This window comes from Typopeltis vanoorti, chromosome 4 (genome assembly GCF_054136105.1).
Source record: "Typopeltis vanoorti isolate ZY-2024b chromosome 4, IOZ_Tvanoo_1.0, whole genome shotgun sequence".
NCBI lineage: Eukaryota > Metazoa > Arthropoda > Arachnida > Uropygi > Thelyphonidae > Typopeltis > Typopeltis vanoorti.
Genome location: NC_143552.1, coordinates 151,186,082 through 151,200,129, shown reverse-complemented (window position 1 = coordinate 151,200,129; position 14,048 = coordinate 151,186,082). Strand labels below are relative to the sequence as shown.

The 14,048-nt window shown below is 34.3% G+C and overlaps 1 protein-coding gene across 3 annotated transcripts in view; it reads right to left on the bottom strand.

Moving 5' to 3' along the window:
* Positions 1–2,403: 2,403 nt before the first annotated feature.
* Positions 2,404–14,048, bottom strand: part of LOC150107754 (ATP-binding cassette sub-family F member 3) — a 346,459-nt gene continuing 334,814 nt past the window's right edge. For all 3 annotated transcript variants that reach the window (XM_090391512.1, XM_090391514.1, XM_090391513.1), the window contains one exon: positions 2,404–2,733. In XM_090391512.1, coding sequence (XP_090247638.1) covers positions 2,581–2,733 — 153 coding nt within the window. In that variant the 3' untranslated portion in view covers positions 2,404–2,580. The remainder of the gene's footprint in view (positions 2,734–14,048) is intronic.

Here is a 14,048-nt window from a genome sequence, read left to right as displayed (position 1 = left end):
AGTAAGAATAAACATCTTGTTTTTGTTAATAGCTTGCCTGATCTTGTTTAGCCAATACACTTCTCATAAAAATAATGAACCTGTGTGACCTAAGAGTAATAGTGATGACTAATTAATTAATAGGAATTGCTTTAGATAAAGTTAAATTACGAGTTATTTTTGTGCTTAGCTGAATATTTCTCTTGTAAGGGAAGGAACAACAATTTTTTTATGCAATCCTTAATGGTGCAGTCTAAAAAAATAAATTTTTAAGGATCAATACAAGTGAAATACAGCAAGGTAGATTAAGGACTTGGCTCCAGTCAGAGGCTTTTCCTAGGTCTACAATTCTAGCACTTGCAAGAGCATATTTACAGCCTTGAGAGAGGGAAGGAAGGAAAACTAAGTTAAGGACTAAAGGATTAAGATTAATTGTGAGTTTTATGCATGAATTAGAAATTGAAGTCTATAGACAGTTTGAACTAGCTCAAGCAACTACGACATAAAACTAAAATAAGAAAATTATTACAATGGCGCAATAAACATCCATTCATTAAATCCTTAAATAAAATTAAATAATTAATAAAAAAAGGTAAATATAAAATTTTTACAGCTCAATCTGGTACTTATCCAATTCTTCTGCTAGTTTCATCTATGCTTACGACTTTTTTCTGTTTGCCCTAGTTTCCTGATTGTTTAAACCCTACCTCTAGCTGGTATGGAATTCTGTCATGTTGTACCATTATTTTCTATTATGGTTTAAGCTAATGAGACTACAATTTGGTTGGCTAAAACGCAAATTGCCAGCCCATCCTTATTCATTCAGCATCCAGGTAGGTTACTAATAAGGTGCACAATGAGAAGGTGAGGATTGGGCATTGGGTCAGAAACCTTGGTCAGTTCTCCAAATTCCTTAAAAGGCTATGTGGGTGTATCCTTGCAGATATCTAGCTTCAACCTTTATCACATCCACATTGCCATTTAAATCTCTGATCATTCACTGCTTGTGATTGGTGGATGGCTTCCTTTCTTCAGATCTACCCAACAATGCCATACCCTAGAGTTCTGTACTTTCACCCAGAAATGCGATGTGCTCATGTGAGCACATCGCATTTCTGGGTGAAAGTACAGAAAAAGTACCAATCGCATTTCTCTTCTGCATCCAAAAAATGAGGTCTCTTTCTACTCAAGACATTTCTCATCAGTACAACTCCTAATACTGTATAAATTCTAAATCAATCCCACTTCAGAATACCCTTCATGCATGAATTGGCAGTGCACCAAAAATCTTTCTAAAATGACCAATGCCACCCAATTCAGTTAATTAGTGAAACTTCTCTCACACTCACTCCAGTTACTACCCTACAGACAGTTTCTGCTTTGTACCTCTTCTACAGGTATTTTTTTATGGATGGTGTTATATGAGAGCCTCCGTAACTCTCAGTATCACTGATGTCCTCTAGTTGGAAAGAACTGAGTTTAAATCCTGTCTGGGATGTGAAGGATAAAGGTCTTTCACATCCTAGGTCCAGAAGCATGATTATCATACTTCGTTAGCCCACTTACCAGATATCAATCCAACTGAGCATGTGGGTCTGCTATGATGCAATATGAAACAGGTGTGAAATAACATCAAAGTCTGCATAGGCCAGCATTTCTTTGGAAAGTATTCAACACTTCATGGAATCAATTTGTCAAAAAGTTGAGACTGTTCTGAAAGTGAAAAAGAGTGTGAATGCTACTTACTATTAAACATGTTAAATAAGTAAGTAACCACTTAGTGTACAAACATAATTATCTATTTTATTAATTTAATGATCAGTTAGATGGCCACAACTGCAACGAATGAACTATTTTGAGAAATTTCTCATTTCTTGTGTTTAAACTTTTAGTTACCTTTGATCCCTGAAGATGTAAGTCAAACGACTTACGAAACTTGTTGGATTTTTTAGTTTTATTGATATTTATTCTTAATAAACATGTGGTCCAATTACCGGAATCTTTCTTATAATTATTTATTCCTGGGGAAATTCAACAAAGAAACATAGTTATAAACTGTCAACATATAATTTCTTAATTAAATGCCTCTATAGCTCAATCCAGCAACAATGATGCCTGGAAATAACGATACAAATCCTGTCTAGGAAGTCAAGAATCCTTACAAGGATTTCACATGAAAATTGGGAAAGATGGTTTCAAACAAAGGTGACAGGCTTTTGAAAGTTGTTTTTTTTTTTTGTGTGTGTCTCTTCTACTGTACAGTTATATATTTACATGATTATTACCAATTCATACCCAGAAATTGAATAAAGAAACAAAGTGTAAAACTGTCAATGTTCTGCTACTTCTGAAAATAAAATATGTGAAAATATCAATAAAGAAATTTTATTAATAAAAACAAAGAACATTATGGCTATGCAAATATGCAATTATTTTGCCAAATAAATATTACAATTTGAATTGTACATAAATCAATACCAAAATTTCTGTACATACATACATGCATTTTTCATTTATTTCTTCAGCAACAAAGCCATTTCAAATGAATTTTGTACAAGGTCAATTTGAACAAAATATTTTAAGATGTAAAATTTAAACAGTTTAATTCTGTTCCGCTAGTTCATCTTCTACTAATTTTCTATACTGTGAAAATCCACCAGATATAGTAGATACTGATCCTTCTTTACAAATCCATAGGTCGTTACATATCATGTCTATGAGATTTTCATCATGAGATACTAGAATTACTCCACCCTACAATACACACACATATATATATACACATATAAAATATAGATTCTTTGAAATAAAGCATAAAATGAAACTGTATTCATTTTAAAATAATCACAAAGTGGGAAAAGTTCTACCAATATGGAACATTCCACAAAATAATATTTGAAATTATTCTTTATACAGCTCAAAATCAGTCTATAAAAAGGCTATGTGGATGTATCCTTGGAGATATCCAGCTTTAACCTTTAAGCACCCCCCATGGACTCGTCATGTGGATATGATGATGTGCCATTATCACTTCCACATTGCCATTTTCCTCTCTGATCATTCACTGCTTGTGATTGGTGGATGGCTTCAGATCTCTCCATTCAGAATAGGACTAGAACCTACTACTGGTTGTGGGTTCAAGTCCTATATATGCTAACCAATAAGCAACCAAGGCTAGTCAATGCTGCAATTTTCAGACATTTGACTACTGCAACACAACACTTAACCAATCAAGGATTAGAATTCCTGCATAACTGATAATACATTAAAGTCTGCTCTTTCTCTTTATCCAGAAACAATAATTTAATTTGTTAGTACATCTAGAAGTGGATAATGCCTCATGTGCTTGCAAGCAATACTATTTTCATCAGTCTATGAGAAACAAAAACATTATTTTTTAAAGAACAAATCTGTTTGGTATAATTTGGTTTAGTGAATGATGCCTTGGACACCTCACATACAGTGATAAATAAAAGAAATTATTTACTTCGCCGAAGAAGATACAACCTTGAAATAATTTTTGAAATGTGCTCTAAAACCTTCATAAGTATGTTATTAAGCTACACAAAATTATGAAGACCTTTAGTCTACCAGCATAAATTCTGTCCTGTCTAGTATCAATTTTTAAAGTGAATTTTGCAATAACTCATAAGAAATTATTACATTTGTTTTGTCCACCCATCTTTATGTATAAAACAATGACACATTGATTGAACACATTTTAAATAAAACTGGCATTTGAGAGAACCTTCAGTGAAATATGTTAAATTTTAATATCAATATTAAGCAAATGGCACGCTTGATAATGCTGCATTGTGTTGGTAAAATTATAAACTACCTTAACCAATATTTACCACCTTGCCAATTTGTTTTTTGCATGTCTAAGCACTACAGACCTGAGGACAATTAATTCTCATTATAGAAAAATACCGAGGAAAAAAAAATTCAACTAAATCTCCATAATAAATTTAGTTTAATCCTTTATCCAAGTGTGAGCAAACAAAGTTTGCGCCTGAAAAATCTTCAGGACTGTAGCAAGGTGGTGCAACTGTTGGCAACTCAGAGCAAAGGTGGACCAAGCTCTCATCACTCCTTGTCTCAGTATCTCCCACCATGCAAAGCCCATGTGCTTGCGGACATATATATAATGCTATGCATCGAGCGAAGGGCCACTACCCAGACCGGTTTCGACCTTTATTGAGGTCTCGTCTGCCTCCCACTGACGAGACCTCAATAAAGGTCGAAACCGGTCTGGGTAGTGGCCCTTCGCTCCATGCATAGCATTATATATGTCCGCAAGCACATGGGCTTTGCATGGTGGGAGATACTGAGACAAGGAGTGATGAGAGCTTGGTCCACCTTTGCTCTGAGTTGCCAACAGTTGCACCACCTTGCTACAGTCCTGAAGATATTTTCAGGTGCAAACTTGTTTGCTCACACTTGGATAAAGGATTAAACTAAATTTATTATAGTCTAACCAAGTGCAAAATAAACTTCCTAAATCTCAATATGATAATACTATATTCTGAATTAAATTTGCAGCAACAAACTAATGCTGTGATTCCTGCAAGTTTACTATATATATAACAGCTATCCAATTTGGCCAAGTCACTTTTTTGGTATCTGCATTTACAGAGATATGGGTTGTAGAAGTTTATAGTTGAGGATGGATCTGTGAAGATTTTTTGACATCACAAATTCCAAAAACTCCATTTAAGAGTGTTTTATAAACTGACAAAAAAAATAAAAAAAAAATTTAAAAAAAAAATTTAAAAAAAAAAAGTGATAAAAGAATGCTGCTAATTTGGAAATTAATAATATTATAAAATAAGTACAGCAAAATAAAAATTTATATTCTGTATTCTCTATACAGTAGTTAGAAGCATTGAGCTACTGGAACCAAAAGCAACTAAAGAGCATATAATTACTCTAGACCAGTGTTTCTCAACTGTTGGGCCCCGGCATCAATTATACCAGGCTGCAAGAAGTTCTCCTGAAATTTGTCATTTTAGTTTTCTAAGCATTTTTCATGAATAAATATTTTATAGTGGAAATATTCTGAGGAGAATAATATTCGTGAATGTGTCGAAAAGTTCAGATCCAGAATAGCTTAATAAATATGTGTAGCAAATGTCAGTGACCAAGCCACATATTTTTAAACATGGAAGTATTCATGAATTATCGTTAATTTTCACACATCAAAATCTTTCAACATTCGGGGAGGGGAATACTGCTGTTTATGACTGGTCATAAAAATTGCCTGCAAGCTGATTACAATGGGCAACGTATCCTCTGTTCTCAAAACTAAACGAAATAACATCTGTGTTGCAAATGTCAGTGACAAATCAGAAGGAAGTATAAAGAAAAAATTTCCATTGAAGATCAAGGTAGTCTGTATCCGGTTCTCAAATCTAGTAATACTGAATACTGTTTCTCTGCAAGTTCGTATGGCAGCGTGTAAGTGCTTGTTTCGAAACCGGAGTGCTGTGATTTTTTAAAAGTAATAGGCCTATGGATTTAAATTTTAATATGAATAAGAGACAAGGAACTTTGTTTAATTTTGGTGTTAAGAAATCTAGCATTGAAGGTGTTTGTGATGCAACAAATAGTGATTCATCCACCTCAAGCCTACAGAACAATCTCCAAGATGTACAAAAGGAGGGGAAAACTATCAGCACACAAAAGAAAAAGTCTGCATTCACTCGTAAGTATATGGACAGCTATTTAAAATTTGGTTTCATACAATGGCCTGACACTGACCAATTGCCATGACCGCAATGTGCCATTTGTGCTACTGTTCTGGGAAATGAAGCTATGAAGCCATTGCGACTTACCCGACATCTCAACACAAAACATTCTGATCTAGTCAACAAACCCATTGAGTTCTTTATGCATAAAAGAGATGCACTTAAAATAGAAACAAAAATTATTTCCCAAGCTTCAACCACTGACACTTCACTTCTGATGCCAACCTATTTAATATCATTACAGATAGCTAAATGGAAAAAAAACAATTCATTAAGCCTTCTTTGATTGCTGCTTGTAATGAAGTATTAGGCCAATCTGAGGCAAGTAAAATGAAAGACATCCATTGTCGAATGATACAGTTGAAAAAATTAAAAAATCGAAATTGTTTGCATTACAACTGGACGAAGCTAGATATTCAGAACAACAGCATTTTACTTACGTATGTACGATATATCGATCATGATGAAAGTGACATGAAGGAAGACATTTTAAGTATTTCTGAATTACCTACGCACACTACTAGCAGTGAAATTTGCAAAGTTTTAAATGGTTTCATTGAAGAGAAAGGTCTCTAACAGAAAAATTGCATTGGAGTTTGTACTGATGGCACTGCCTGTCTTAGTCGAAATTCAGGTTTAGTCACTAAAATGAAGGATATGGCGGGCAATAACTTATTGTTACATTCATAGGCAAAACCTGGCCTCCAAAAAATGGCATCTGAGCTTAATGAAATCCTGTCTCATTCTGTTAAATTTATTAATTATATAAGGGGGACCAGAAAGTAATCAATTTTTTGAACTAGATTTTTAATATAAATTTTATTAAAGAACAAATTAACATTATTCCAACGATCTACTAAATTTAGAATTCCTTTTTTTGAAAAAAGTTTTTTCTTTGGAGGCAAAAAATTATATCAAACTCCTTTGGACATCATCTTGTGAACAGAAGGTTTTATTTCTTATCTGTGTTCTAAGGACCTGAATAAGTGATAGTCACTAGGGGCAACATCCAGCGAATATGGAGGATGTGGTAGACGTTCCCATCCTAACTGCCTAATTTTTGAGTCATTTTGCAGAATGTGGTTTTGCATTATCTTCATTATTCGATTGAAAAAGCGTCAGACGCATGATTAACAATACTTGATGTAGTTGCTCTAATTGTTTACAGTAGATGTCTGCTTGTTCCATGAGTTCGTAATGAATAATTCCATGAATATTCCCACCAAACGCACAACAGAACCTTTTGTGGATGAAGTCCATCTTTAGGTGTTGGAATTGGAGTTTGATTTGGAGAAAGCCACTGTTTTTTGCATTTATTATTCTTATACAGCAATCATTTTTCATCACCAGTTACGACTCATTCCAAAAAGGGGTCATTTTGTTATCTGGTCAACAATGAATTGCAAATCGCCCATCTCTGTGCTTTACTGTTTTCTGACAGTTCATGCAGTACTCATACACCCTGTTTAAGAACCTTGCCACTCTTATGTAAGTGCTCTTGGACAGTTGACCATGATGAATTTTCTCTGCTAATTCTTGTATGGTTTGTTTTGGATCTGATTCAACGAGAGTCTTAAGAGCATCGTCATCTAGTAAGAGGTCTTCCAGATTGAGGACGATCAGAGAGATCAAAATTTTTTTCTGCAAATCTCCTAAACCATCACTGACATTTGTTAACCTTTCATACGTCTCCATAAGTTGAGCAAATGATTTTGGTAGCCCCGGTAGCATTGTTTCCTTGGTGAAACAAAAACAGCATACAATGATGTAAAAGGTGCTCTTCAACTTTAAAGTCCACCATATTAAAAAAAATAATCTAAAATTAAAAAAAAAAAACAGATTTTTTAAATAGAAAAGTAATTAATGCTAATATTTAAATAAAAATCAAATTTAACAATTTATGTGTTATTTAAGAAAAAAACAATCGGCTAAAATGACCTATTAAAAATAACCGATTACTTTCCGGTCCCCCTTATATAAAAAACAGTGCTTTAGATACAAGACTGTTAAAAGCATTGTGCGATTAAATGGGCTCTGATCATCAAAATCTTGTTTTACATTTGGAAGTTTGTTGGCTGTCCAGCGGTAAAGTTCTCAAGAGGCTATATGAACTCCAAAAGGAAGATGAGCTGTTTCTAATTGATAAGAAAAGTGATCTGTCCCATTATTTCCAGGATAAGAAATAGATAGTCAGGCTGGCATATCTCAGTGACATATTTTCTTATATAAATGAGTTGAATTTAAAACTTCAAGATCCAGATACAACAATATTTAATGCTTGGAACAAGACCAAATCATTCAAAAAGAAACTCAAACTCTGGCTTAATACAATTGCAGAAAGAAATAATGAAATGTTTCAGTCGTGCTCAGATTATATTATGGAAGCAGATGATTTCTTTTCACAGAATTCAGTTTCAGATATTACTGCAGCCCACTTGAAGATGTTGTTTGAAAAGTATTATCCTGAATGCGAGGATCCCTGGAGGCAAAATATGTGGATTGTGATCCTCCTTTGTTGAACACAGCCTCTTCCCATGAAGAAACCCTTCAAATTATTGAATTATCATCAGACAAAGACCTGGAAAGTACTTTTAATTCCATGAGTAATTTGAAATTCTGGATAAGAATGAAAAATGAATATCCAAATTTACATGAAATATCTATGAGATTTTTTCTTTGTTTTTCCACCACATATCTTTGTGAAACTGCATTTTCTGCCATGACTGTGCTTAAAACGAAACAGAGGAACTACCTGCAACTTTTTGACTGTCTCCGTTTGGTTATTACTTCATCTCAGAATTAATAAGCTAATGGACAGAAAACAGCAACAAAAGTCTCACTAGCCTAACTAAACCCTTCAAAAACTCAGTTGTAATAAAAGAAACTAAGTTCTATCTTTTCAATAACTAATAATGACTGTGTTAAAGTGCTGCATTTTTAAATTCAAAATATTAATTAGTGTTAAAACTAGTGTTGAGAATTGAGAGATTCATACATTTTTATTTATTAAATTACATACTTTGCACATATAAATATTTGGCATCTCCTATAATGCAAAACACATCTCCTTGCAGATATGTCTAATGTTATGCATTAAAGGAAGGGCCACTACCCAGACTAGTTTCGACCCTTTTTTACCCTAGTTTTTACCCTAGTCCTGAAGATACTTCAGGTGCAAACTTTGTTTGCTCACACTTGGATAAAGGATTAAACTAATTTTATTATACTCTAACCAAGTGAAAAAATAAACTTTCAATAAATATTTGGCGTGTGCTGGTGAGTTACAATGCATAAATATTTTTCTCACTACAGTTTTTTTTTTTTTAAACCAACATTATTAAATTCAATTTAATAATGTTGGTTTAAATTAATAATACAATAATCAATTTTACACTGAATAATATTATAACTTTTTGGTGATCAGAATTGGATATGTCAATGAAAATCAGCACAAATTAATTTAATGATGTTGGGCAGAGAAAACTACAATACACTACAAGATTTCATTAGTCCAGTGATTGATAACCAATTTAAATGTAATTTTATATTTGTCAACATGCCACACTGTATCATAAGTGTACTAATACCCTTTATGATTATGCCATAATTAATTATTAATACTTATGTTAGTTTAATGTATGAACTTGAAATTTTTCCTTCGATGGCATCTCTGATGATTCCATTCCCTCTCAGAATATGTCCGATCCAGTTTCCCTTTTTTCTTTTCATCTTCCTTAACGGACTTCTTTCTTCTTCTACTCTTTTTTAAGACCTCTTCATTAGTTATTTTATCTGTACATTTGATTTTTTCCATCCTTCTCCAAATCCACATCTCAAAGCTTTCCAAAATCTTACTTCCTTCTTTCTTCAATGTCCAAGATTTAAATGCATAGAGGGCAACACTCCCATAACATTTTATTAGTCTTTTCTTTAGGTTTCTATCCATTTTACTTCTGGATAAATTCTATTTTCTATTAAATGCATCTCTTCCCATTGCTATTCTTGCTTTTATGTCACTTTTACACCTTCTATCATTGCTAATCACACTTCCTAGATATTTAAATGTCTTTACTTGATTCAATTTTCCCCCATTTATCCTGATATCCATATTTGCCTCTTTCCTTGCTATTTTCATTACTTTTGTTTTTCTTATGTTAATTTTCATTCCAAAATTGATACAGGATTCCAGTAATCTGCTCAACAGATGTTGTAGTCCTGTTTCAGTATTTGATGATAATGCCTTGTCATTTGCATATATTATTGCAAATATCTGTCTACCTCCAATCTTTATTCCTTCTTCAGAATTCTCCAGTGCTTCTTTTAACATTGCTTCGGAATACATGTTAAACAAAACTGATGACAGAGAACAGCCTTATCTTACTCCTCGTCCAATGATACCTGGTTCTGTTGTACCATATATGTCTCTCACCATGGCAGTTTGTCCCATATACAGGGTGTTCGGGATAAATTTGACATATTTATAATTAATTATATTTTTCCATAAGTTACATGTATTAACACACACTTCTCTTCATTTAAAAGTTTGGACCCTTCTTCATTCATATACAAGATGTCAGAAAGGATGGATAGCTAGAACCCACCTGAATCATGGAAGAGAATAACTTGTATCATGATGATTCGTGCCCGCCATCAAAATAAGGATATTACGACTGCTGCCCAATGCTCCCTGAATACAGTAAAAACAATCAGGCATGAACTAGAGACTTGCAATGGTGACTACGAGGATGTAGCAAGAAGAAAGATCCCTAGCAGACGATCTGATTGCGTTCGTACAGCAGAATTCCTCGCAAATCTGCAGGAACAGGTGTTGAAGAACCCTGGCATTGGAATTCGGGCTTTGTTCGTGGAGTTGCTAACTGTAGTCAAGCCCTGGATAACAAGGGTAGCCAATGGTAGGCCGTATGTATGGCAGCAGGATTCGGCCCCTTGCCACACCTCTGGGAAAAGTCAAAAACGGTTGTCTGAAAATTTCTACGACTTCACCAGTCCAAATGTTTGGCCTCCAAACTCCCCAGACCTTAACCCCATGGATTATTTTGTATGGGGCGCAGTTGAAAAAGACACCAATCGCACTTCCAGTAATACAAAAGCCCAGTTAATGGATAAAATTAAAACAGTTTTTGCGGCCCTTCCCAGGGAGACTGTAGCATCAGCTTGTTCGAGGTTCCGAAGCAGAATTGAAGCTGTGATCGATGCTAATGGTGGTTATTTTGAGTAAATCTTGTTGATAGTATTGTAATTAACTCTGCCTGTAATGTTTTTTTGTCAATTCATTAAATTTAATAGATACAAAGAAGATTTTCTTTTTCCTTACGAAACTGTCAAATTTATCCCGAACACCCTGTATAGTGAAATAATTAGCCTTCTGTCTTTCCAATCTATACCAATCTTTTCCATTACTTCCACCATCTTATCCCATTTTACAAAGTCAAAAGTTTTTCAAAATCTATATAACAGATATTAACATATGAAAACATGATACTTGAGGTTGCCTGGGATAGGAGGAAAGTTAATAACTGAAAGTGACACTTTGAAACTTAAATCCCTTACTATGGACTTGACATCTCTGTAAAAAAGATTCTCTTCTCAAAAAACTGGAAGGAAAAGTGAAAATATTAAAAATTGTAACCATATTTGGTCTCTTTGGAATTGCTCTTTTGGCTTGTATGGCAAGATCTTGGTACAATATCCAAAAGCAAAACAGTTGAAAGAATACGAGAACAAGCATTGTTTAGAGGAGGCACACTTATAGTCGCACGCAAATGAAAGGAAAACATGACCATAAACAATTTAGAAAAAGGTTTTGAATGTGTTGTCTGCCCTACAATTCCAGTTAAAGTAGTCATGTTGCTTTTGTTCAGAATGTGAAATTACATACTGAAGAGATGTATCATGTTTGTAGACATTCTATCAGTAGAACTCTTCCAACTTACCATAGTTAGAAATCATAGCAAGCCAAATTTAACTAAAAGGATAAATTAAGCCAATTTATTCAGTATTTTCCTGTCCACGTCTTGACAACATCAAGACGTGGACAGGAAAGAGCAGTGCACAACTGCTCAGATTAGCACAAGAGCGCAGTTTGTTCGCCAAGATGGTCGCTGACCTTCGATAGAAGATAGCACAATAAGAAGAAAATTCAGTATTATTAATATTTAGTTTTTTTCCCTAGGCATTTTCAAAATGATTATTTACTACTTAAACTAAAATAACCTTAAGTACTAATAATAATGGTCACATTATTTTTACATTCCTCTATAACATATAACAAAATTTCCTCCAGAGGAAAACATACCTGTATTCAATTTAAACATTTTCTTGTATCAACTAGGATCAAGCTCACAAACTCATAGTGCTAATTACTACAGCAGTTTCCAACTAGGGTGGCATGAGTTTTTTTTTCTTCTCTCTCCTAAAAAACTGATGGAGCACCATCAATGACTAGTACTATTGAAGGTTTTCTGTGTCTTTTCAAACAACAATGTCCAAATATTATATTAAAGATACCAAGAAATCATATACTTGGTTTAATCTTTTATCCAAGAATAAGCAAACAAAGTTCGCACCTTAAGTATTTTCTGGACTAGGGCAACTCGTATATAGAAGCTAATGACTTCACATCACTTCACTTGCCTTGGTATCCCATAATGCAAAGCACATATCCTTACAGGTATGTATAATGCTGTGCATTATGAGAAGGGTCACTACCCAGACCAGTTTACTGAAGTCTCATCAGTGGGAGCTAGATCCTGATATCAAGGCTGAAGTAATGTTGAAGTCATATTTTCATATACGAGTAGCCAAAAGGTGTCACACCTTATTATTAAAATAATCTGGATTCCTTATGGGTATGTGTAATGCTATGCATTATGGGAAGGATTACTACCCAGACTGGTTTCGACCTTTAATGAGGTCTCATCAGTGGGAGCCAGACCCAGAGTTGATACTAAGGTTGAAGTAATGTCGAACTCATATTTTCATCTACGAGTAGCCAAAAGGTGTCACACCTTATTATTAAAATACAGGCGGTCCCTGGGTTATGGACGACCTGACTTATGGCATTCTGTACTTAAGAACTGGCTCCCAAGGCTCCCCATAAGGATAATAATTAAATAATTAAATTAATAATTCAGGAACTAATTTCTTTCGCACATATAAAAAACCCACACTTTGCTGCATTATTAAAGCAACTCTTCCTGTTATTTGGAAGTCAAATTTAAGGTCCTGGGTCATACCTGCCATGTTTGAAGATTAGTTCTTGAACTGTTTTATTCCTGCTGTGGAATGTTATTATTCAGAAAAGAAAATTCCTTTCGAAATTCTGCTTGTGCTGGACGATGCTTTTTACCACCCAACATTACATCGTTACTACAGCCAATGGACCAGGGAGTCATTTCTGCATTTAAGGCTTATTACTTACAGCATATATTCCCACAAGCATTCAGGGCCATGGAAGATGATGCGATGACTTTGAGAGAGCTGAAAGAATTATAATATCCATGATGCCATCAAAAACGTTGCTGATTCTTGGGAGGAAGTGAAGCAATCAACAATTAAAGGGTGTGTAACAAACTGTGCCCTCAATTATGTGATGATTTTGTGTCTTCAAAGAAGACATTGCCGAAGCCAGAAAAGCTGTGGTGGATAGTGGCAATGCACTGCAATTGGACATTGACGAAAATGATGTCACTGACTTACTAGAGTCGCATTCACAAGAATTAACTAATGAAGACCTTATGGAGATAGAGACACAAGAACACGAAGAATCAGAAGATTCAGAGCCAAGAAAGTCTATGGCAAAAGAATTAGCCGAAGCCTTTCATTTCATTGAAGCTGGATTTGTTAAGCTTGAGGAGTAAGATCCTAACATTCAGCGGTTTACAAAGATTTAACATGCAGTTAGTGAGAACATCAGTTACTACAAGGCCATTTATGATGAAAAAAATAAAAAGGCTGAGCAAACAACCATAGATACCTTTTTCAAGAAACTCACTTCAGTAGTAAGCTCCCTTCCTCCAGAAACAGAATCAAATCCTGATTCTACAGCACCAGGTCCATCATCATGTTCCGATTAATGTCAGCCTACCTTTATGCTTCAGAAATGCCCCTTCCAGTAAACAAGACATTGATACAACATTTAACATTATTTTTTGAAATTTCTTCTATTTAAACTTTTTTGTATGAGTTTATTTTTATGTTCTGTTTGTTTGAATTAAAAGAAAGAGCACGATAGTTTCTGTAACTTATTACAGAACAGGGGTATTATTATTATTACAGCATTACACTGTATTATTGTTGCCA